This window comes from Mastomys coucha, unplaced genomic scaffold (genome assembly GCF_008632895.1).
Source record: "Mastomys coucha isolate ucsf_1 unplaced genomic scaffold, UCSF_Mcou_1 pScaffold1, whole genome shotgun sequence".
Lineage (NCBI taxonomy): Eukaryota > Metazoa > Chordata > Mammalia > Rodentia > Muridae > Mastomys > Mastomys coucha.
In genome coordinates this window covers 89418894-89427897 of record NW_022196891.1, presented here as the reverse complement: position 1 = coordinate 89427897, position 9004 = coordinate 89418894, and the positions used below count along the sequence as shown (strand labels likewise).

General features: G+C 45.5%; 1 protein-coding gene across 1 annotated transcript in view; it reads right to left on the bottom strand.

The window, feature by feature from the left end:
- Nucleotides 1–9004, bottom strand: part of Kcnh1 (potassium voltage-gated channel subfamily H member 1) — a 315715-nt gene that overhangs the window by 278258 nt on the left and 28453 nt on the right. The window contains exon 3 of the mRNA XM_031339334.1: nucleotides 7510–7616. Coding sequence (XP_031195194.1) covers nucleotides 7510–7616 — 107 coding nt within the window. The remainder of the gene's footprint in view (nucleotides 1–7509; nucleotides 7617–9004) is intronic.

Here is a 9004-nt window from a genome sequence, read left to right as displayed (position 1 = left end):
GAGGAGGGAAAGGGAGGAGAGAGGAGGGAGAAGGGAGGGGAGGGGAGAGGGAAGGAAGGGGAGGGAAGAGGAGGAGAGAGGAGGGAGAAGGGAGGGAAGAGGAGGGAGAAGGAAGGGAGGATCATCCTTTACTGAGTACTTGCAATGAGCTAGGCTCTGACAAGCTGGAGTTTACACCTCAGTTTACATTTGAGGTGGAATAGCGACTGTAACTTTAACCCTGTTGTAAACATGGAAACCTCAAGTGAAAGGCTTATTGTGTAAAGTAAAGGGCAGAGCTTCAGAGACAGCTCAGACAATAAACCTACACAAGCCTGACCCTCCGAATTCAGTCCCCATAACCCATATAAAGAAGTTGGCCATACTGGGTCACACATGTAATCTGTGCACTGGGAAGCAGGGACTGGAGCCTGCTCAGAAAGCTCTAGGCCAATGAGAGGCCTGTCTCACAATACAAGCTGATGATTTCTACAGAACAACACTAAGCTTGTCCTCGGGGCTCCACACAAGTACACACACACACCTGCATTCATACTCATACATGTGAACACACACCTGCACAGACATGAACACACATGAATTCACATTCATGCACATGCAAGAGTACACACAAGCACATATAAACAAAAGAACAAAAGAGAATCTCAAATCGGAAAGAAGTGAACTATTCAATAAACAATACTATGGCAATTGAATTAGCAATGGATAAAATAAGTTTAAATTCCCGCCTCGCATAATACATAAACATATATTTCAAATTGTTTAATATTCTAAAGGATATTTTAACACAGCTATTTAGATGGCAGATCAGAAAATGGAGAGTACTTTTATTACTTGGGTAAGGAAATGAGATCCCTAGTCATTCTATAAAAGTCAGAAACATGAAGAAAAACACTGACATAAAAAAAAAAAAATTCACATCTGCCAGATGGTGCTTTTAAACCTAGCACTCTGGAGACAAAGGTAGGTAGATCTCTGTGAATTCAAGGTCAGCCTGGTCTACAGATTCAGTCCCCTCTGGGGTTACATAGTCAGACCCCATCTCTAAATTTTTTTTCAGTTGTATATGTTATTGGTTCGGTTTTTTTTTTTAAGTCCCTAAATATAAAAAAAGGATTTTAATAATGACAATAGTTCTCAGTGTGTGTTTGATTTAAGATTGATAGTCATAACACATCAGCAACTCCTTCATAGAATAAAGAAAAGATGAGCCATTTGGAAAATGAGAAAATATGATGGCTTTAACTATTAGGATTTGTCTCCACACTGGGCTGCTCCTGAGGGGCATGAGCCATTTGTCACATAAGTGTGTCAGCTCAGCTATGGCCAGGGCTGAGCTGCCTGCAGAGTCAATAGCTACTTGGCCAGCAGCAGTGCCAGAGGACACAATTCCCTGGCCATCTCTAACTGCACAGCTGCTTCAGGCTCCCAGAGACACAGCCACCAGCTACCCTCAAACCATGAAGTCACACACTGCGTGGGGGGCAGGAGAGAGGGTGATAGACTCGCCAGAGTGCATGGCTTTTACTCAGAGATAAGGTTTCTTGATTTTCTTGTTTGGAAAAATGAGAGAACTAATAGGCCGGCGTAAGAGTAAGCACATAAACATTTGCTGAATTGGCTCATTCATGATAATTATTATTGTTGCAAGAAAACCACACAGCCTCCTGAGTATATGCAGGAACATGATAAAAGATACAAATGGGAATCTAGAAATGCCAGCCTTTCAGACCAACCAAGAGACATAAAGTGTCCAAATAATCCATCTCCCAACATATGAAACCCTCAAATCACACCACTGAAGCCTTTAGCTACTTACCCCCAAGTCCCCAAGAGGCTGGACAGAAAGCTGGTGCCTCTGATTAGAAGATCCCAATAAGATCTCACTGAAGAGTGAGACTAGAAAGAAAAGCCACAGCGGTCTGTGTAGCTTGTCTAACCAGCTGAGGATGGATGGCTCGTGGGAAAAAAGCTCACTGGACAAGTATGGAGACTGGAGTTCAGGTCCCAGAACCCACATAACGCACTTTAACCTTGATCATGAGACAGAGATGGGAGATCCTCAGAGCCAGCTGTCCAGCATCTTTGAGCACCTATTTCAGTAGGAGACTACTTCAGCAGACAAAGTGGGGATTAAGGAAAACATCTAATATCAACCTCTTGCCTCTGCATGGACATGCAGGCACACATATGTGCACCATGCACATTATACAAGCAAGCATGCACACACATGCACATACGTACGTGTTTGAAAACATAAAAAGGCTTATTAACGCCAGGAGCAAAATCAAAAGCATTGGATAGAACAGAAAGACCTAGAGTCTGAATGCATAATGTTAGAAGCTGATTTTCAATGGAGAGGAAGAAAACAATTCAAACTCACTGACGCTATAGCCTTGATAGGCAGAAACCTTTATTGTGTGCAGTTTTACCATTTGGCCATCAGAGTATTGGGTCTCTCATGAGGTCCAGTGGGTCAGCCACTCACATTCTACAGATCTGCTGCATGGTAGAAAGCCACCACCTAGCCTAGCAAATGCCTCAGGAAAGTGTCTTGACCCAGCGACTGTCAACCTCCAGGAAACAGCATTAACAGAACAGACACTGACATTCACTCCTTGAAGCTTAGTTCTGGCTTGTTTTCCTAGGTTTTGGTTTGCTTTAGTTTTGATTTTTTTTAATTAGGTATTTTCTTTATTTACATTTCAAATGTTTCCTGGTTTCCCCTCTGGAAAAAAAAAAAAAACCTGTCCTCTCCCCACTCCCCTTGCTCACCAACCCACCCTCTCCTGCTTCCCGGCCATGGCTTTCCCCTAACTGGGGCATCGAGGCTTCACAGGACCAAGGGCCTCTCCTCCCATTGATGACTGACTAGGCCATCCTCTGCTACATATGCAGCTGGAGTCATGGGTCCATGTATACTCTTTGGTTGGTGGTTTAGTCCCTGGGAGCTCTGGGGGTACCGGTTAGTTCATATTGTTGTTCCTCCTATGGGGCTGTAAACCCCTTCAGCTCCTTGGGTCCTTTCTCCAGCTCCTTCATTGGGGACCCTGTGTTCAGTCCAATGGATGGCTGTGAGCCTTCACTTTTGTATTTGTCAGGCACTGGCAGAGCCTCTCAGGAGACAGCTATATTAGGCTCCTGTCAGCCAGCACTTGTTGGCATCCACAATAGTGTCTGGGTTTGGTGATTGTATATGGGAAAGATCCCCAGGTGGGGCAGTCTCTGGATTGTCCTTCCTTCAGTCTCTGCTCCAAATTTTGTCTCTGCAACTCCTTCCATGGGTATTTTGTTCCACCTTCTAAGAAGGATTGAAGTATCCATCCACACTTTGGCCTTCCTTCTTCTTGAGTTTCTTGTGGTTTGTGGATTCTGTCTTGGGTATTCCAAGTTACTCGGCTAATATCCACTTATCAGAGAGTGCATACCATGTGTGTTCTTTTGTGATTGGGTTACCTCACTCAGGATGATATTCTCCAGAACCATCCATTTCCCTAAGAATTTCATGAATTCATTGTTTTTAATAGCTGAGTAGTACTCCATTGTGTAAATGTACCACATTTTCTGTATCTGACAGATACCAAGTACTGGGTTTTGATTTTTTAAGACAGGGTCTCAATATGTAGCTCAGGATAGCCTCAAATTCAATCCTCCTGCCTCAGCCTCCTGAGTGCTAGGGATAAGGAGACCATCAGCACACCTGGCTCAGTGCTGTAGTCAATAAAGAAAGCTGAGAGCTGCATAAACACCCAGAATGTTGGTTTTCTTCCTGTTGCTGAGACAAACCACCTCGACAATAACAACTTAAAGAAAAAGAAATGACTGATTTTGGCTCACGGTTTCTAAAAGGATGCAGTGTATCATGACAGAGGATACACAGCAGCAGAAGCTCAGGGCTGGCAGTCAGCAAGCAGAAAAGAAAGAGGAAGTGGGGTGGGAGTATAAAACCTCAATGCCCACCCTGAGTGATGCACTTCCCATATCGGCGTTCCACCCACTAAAGAAAGGTTCCAGAACATTCCCAAGAGCTCCACCTGCTGGGAAGCAAGTGTTCAAATCTGTGAGTCTGTGAGGGACATTCCACATTCAAACCACCACACTCAGCAGTAGAGGAATTATGAAACTCTTTCACGCTGCTTCCTGGCAGTGGACAAAGTACAACCAGTTGCTTTGCATTCCTACATTACACACCATGGAACCACATACCACCATGCCTTCCCTTCTGTGACTGTGTTCTTTCAAACTGTAAGCCACAATAAACCCCTCTTCCCTTTAGAATCTTCTGGTCAGGCATGTGAGCACAGCAATGAGAAAAAAAAAAACAAAAACTAATACAGGAAACTGGTATTGAGAACTGACAAACCTTGGCATCTACTCTGAGGAGAGAACATGCAACCATTGGGATCTTTAAGCTCAGAAGCCATAGAATTCTGTAATCAAAGAGTAACGGGCCATTCAGATGGGACCTCACAAAACCAAATTAGCAAGAGCAACATGGAGGGGGAGGCTGTCTCATAAGACCCTCACCAAGTTAGAAGTCACTAGGCAGACCAGGCTGGCCTTGGACTTGAAGTAATCCTGTCATCTGTCTTCTAAGTGCTAAGCGTACAGTCATATGCTGTCACTCCCAGGCATCCTATGAGTTTTGATGGAGCACCGTATGTGTGTGTGTGGTTCTGTAACAGGTACTAGGAATACAGCTATGAAAGTCATGCCCCACAGGTGTGGAAGCCAGTCTTCCTGAGCTGCTTCTGATCCTGGCTACTGAGAAAGTACTGAGTGACCCAGTCGTACAGACAACAGCTGAGAGCAAACTTCACACCTTCCCCAGACTCACTGCACGGATGGACGCCTTTCCAGTCATAGGTGAGCTCCCACACAGGTAGAAGTCGGAGAAACATTGCTGTGTCTCTTAAGCCCTCAGGGAGCTGCCTACTCTGCCTGCATTGGGACAGCTGTGTTCCTTGCCTGGTTAGAATCTACCCTTCCTGCCTCTTAGGAAGAGTTCCTGGACCTCCTAAATCAGAGTTAAGAGACCCACCTTTGGCTATACCATGGATGCTGTAAGGACAGACTTGGCACCTGTCCTCTTGTTCTCGTATCAAACCAGTGCCTGATAGAGTTGGCCAATAAAAAGCACTTGAAATAAGTATACAATCCAAATACAAACAAGCAAAAAAAAAAACAAAAAACAAAAAACAAAAACAAACACAAACTATATATAACTCCCAGGCTCAATAAACCAAACCTACCTAAAGAAAAGAATAAAATTTGGAAGCAGGAAGCAGTTGGGAGGTGGAAGTCAGGTTCTTAGGAGGAAATCAGCATTATTGCTATTGAATCCTCAGTCTGTGCCTTGTGTGTTTTGTGTGAGGTTAGCCTGACCACATCTCTGCTGGCCCTGTACACAGCTGTGCTTGTGTGTGCCCTGCGCACAGCTCTGCTGGCCCTGTACAAGGTTCTGTTCGCCCATTGATGGCTTGGTATAAATAAGAAATGTCCCTTTTCAGCACAGATATAAATTCAATGCACAGAGATCTCAGCAAGCAAAGTACAAGCTGGTTATCCCTGGTCCCCCCATGCAGGGTATAGCCTGCACAAATGCATGCAATCGCCACACTGTGTGCTCATATTTCAACTAGGCAAAATGGCCAGGGAACAAACCCTGGGCACAAGGTCCTGGCACAGCATGATGTGGGGTGAGGAATTTGAGTTAAATCCATGGCCACTTGGGAGGCTGAGAGAACCAACCATTTTAAAACAATGCAGAACTGTGTCAAGTTTATCTACTAATGGCTAGAGGAGAAAATCAGATGCGACACAGTGAAGAGCTGTTACATCAGCCTCACAGCAGAGCCAAGGTCGGTGTGTTACTTCAGAGACTGTTATCTGTCCCTCGACCTCACCTGTTCCTCCATGGCTGGGGATATGTCCCTACCACAACCTCTGGGGTGGGGAGAGGTGGATCCTTTAGTGGCCAACCAGATAAACCAGTCAGCTTGCATGGAAAACTCCTGCCTTTCTAAAGCTCAAAACACCCAATACAAGAACCACTTGCTGTGTGGTAAGAGGCTCACCATACAGAGCCCTCAGCCTCAGAGAGCAGGGAGTCCCCACCTTCATCTCTACTCCCTCTGGGGCCTGTGCCCACTGGAAGGAATGAAAAGTAAAACACTTAGTAATTTAACTACCTTCTCTCTTTTGTTCCAAAGGTGTAGTTGAATTTGGGCAAGTTGAATGCATAGTCTAATGATGCTTTAAAACCCTTAAGCAAAACACAAAAGCAAGGCATTCTTTATGTGATACACCTACCAATTAGTGTTCTGTGCCATGGGGTAAGTCACACTGTTCAGTATATGAAGGCTCCGGTGTGGGAAACCACAACCTTACTCTATTAGCTCAGGGCCCATGTGCAGCGCATGCCTTCCCTATAAGAAGGCTGCTGTGGGCATGCTCCTGTAAGAGCTGTGGCTTGGAACTGTATTCCACCCTAGTGAAGGGACCAACATAGACCTCCTCAAACCCTTCACTTCATTCCTCCTATAGCTATGAGCGGGTGGATAGGAGACCTCCTGATAAGCTAGAGTTGAGTACCAGTTCCAGCAACAAACTACAGGAATGGCGTTGTTGAGCTTGTTCCTGGCCAAAGTGCAGCTCTTGAGTCAACACCTGCATAAACCACCAGGTAAACAGGAAAAGAGTTCCAGCTTCTTGAGATGAACGCAGCACAAGCTTTCCTGAGCAAACTGTCGATCACTGAGCCCAGAACACCACCCAATAGACACACACCCTCATGCCCCATCTGGGCCGCTCCAGACATGTCCGCTCCAGACACGTCCGTTGAACCGACAACCTGTGGATCAGTCCTACTTTTCTAAACAGCAAGATTCTTCATTGGCTGTGTGTGTGATATGCACGTGTGTGTGTGCATGTTTGCATGATATGCACGTGTGAATGCAGGTGTACTCCGGTGTGGAGACAGACCAGAGGTTGACGTCCTTCCACCTTTCTCACTTCTTAGGACAGCTCACCTCTGTTTAGCAGGAAGCCACCTAAGAAGAAGACAAGGTCTAGACTTGGGCATGGCTGCAAACTTTATTGTACACTTGGTAGAAGTAACTGTGGCCAAGACTAATACACATACACGATGCCATGCAGTTAATACTGTCTCCTCGGGTCATCGTGAGAACTTTACTCACAGAATCTTAGCTGGGCACCTGTAAGAGTCACTTGCTGTGCTAGAAGCTATAGGAGGTAGAGCCAAGGACAGATGGGACAGGGCTTCTCCTGCCTCTCCCGGTGCCTTCCAGGAGTAATTCATAAAGGAACCAAGAGGGGAAACACTGACTCTTGAGAGGAAAACAGATGAAGTCTTAACTGGTTAGTGACACACAATGGCTTCCAGTAACTAGATGAGGAGAAAGAATCAAAACCAAACAGCCACAGAAGTGGAAGCAACACCTCGCCCTCTACACACATGAAATGGGGCTCGGAGCCGCGGATACTCACTGTTCTTCTTGTACATCAGAATTTCGAAGGAATTCATCTCGTAGTTCTCAAAGGTCTGGCGAACCTTTTCTACTGTGTCCTTGTCGGTCAGCTCTCCATACATAAAACTGAAAGTCAACCAAAAACCTCGTTAGCAAGTCAACAAGTATTTACTCGTCTGCAAGTGTGTGTTAAATAAGTTGCACATCCAGTACTGGACAGGCACAAACATGTGAATTCATGCACATACATAAACACACATACACTCATATACACATGTGACTGTTTTTCTTTTTTTAAAAGCCTCCATTTTCCCATTTCTGCCCCTAAAACTAAGCCTCTAACAACAGACACGCATAAGAAATCGGTAGATCTGGAAGAAGGAGTGCCACGGTGCACCAAGGCAGCCACTCTGCTTGACTTCTAGGAAGCAAGGACAAGTGAGACCTCAGAACTGGGGCAACAGGGAAGGAAGAGAGCATGCTAGGTAAGTCTGTGTGCCATTGACAAAGGTCGGAGGTCATTGCAAAGCCTACGTGTACATCAGCTCCATGTGGCTGGACTCCAGACAGGGAAGGAAGATGCTGCAAGAGATAACACAAAGAAGGCCAAAGAGAATACAGAAGAGAAAGTAGCAATCTCTGCCGCGAAAGTAAGTGACATCTTAGCCTGTAATCAACTGGAGAGCATGAGAGGGTCTTAAGCAAGGGAGAAATGAAGTCAGATTACATCTTAGAAACAAACGCAACTCCGGGAGACTGCTGAGAAAGATGACTGGGTAAATTTGAACTAGAGGGGAGGAAGAGGGAGAGAAAGGGAAAGAAAGATGGAGAGGGAAAGAGGGGAAGAGAGAAAAGTTACCAAACAAGAAAGGGGTACAACTTGATGCTCTAGCACGAAGAGGCCACTAAGGAGGGATAGGATTCTGCTGCTGTCTGCAGAGTTTTTTCCTGCCTCCTGAATAACAACAGCACTCAGTCTAAGACACTGCAAGAATCAAGTCCTACAGCCTTTAATAATACATCTTCCTGCTGCTCAGTTTTGGAAAAAGGCAGCCTAAGGAAATAAATATGCAGGGTATAAAAGATCAGAGAAAAATCTCAGCATAGTCAGGGCAGTGTCTACGAGCCCTGGCTCTCAGCAGAGGCAGGGAAGCAGCCAGAACCATCCCGTATAGAAAACCCAGAGCTCTGTATTGAGTCTAGTCCTTCCAGTCTAGTCCTCGGCTAAGTGGGATGAACTAGGGCACAGGACACTAACAAAATGCAAGAGGAGATGGACAAGGAAGCCATGCTCTCTGATACCTCCCAGGGCCCAGCAAGCACCCCTGCAGACCCTAGGCTTTCAGGCAACAAGCGCACTGTTGATCCTGCCCCACAGGCCATGCAGAAGTGAGGGTGTGGCCTCCAAACCATGATTTCCTATCAGCTTAATGCTGTGCACTGAACGTATTCTAGCTTTTTCTTGAAAACTTGACTCATAGAATCATAGGGTTTTAGAAGAAAAGAACCTCAAA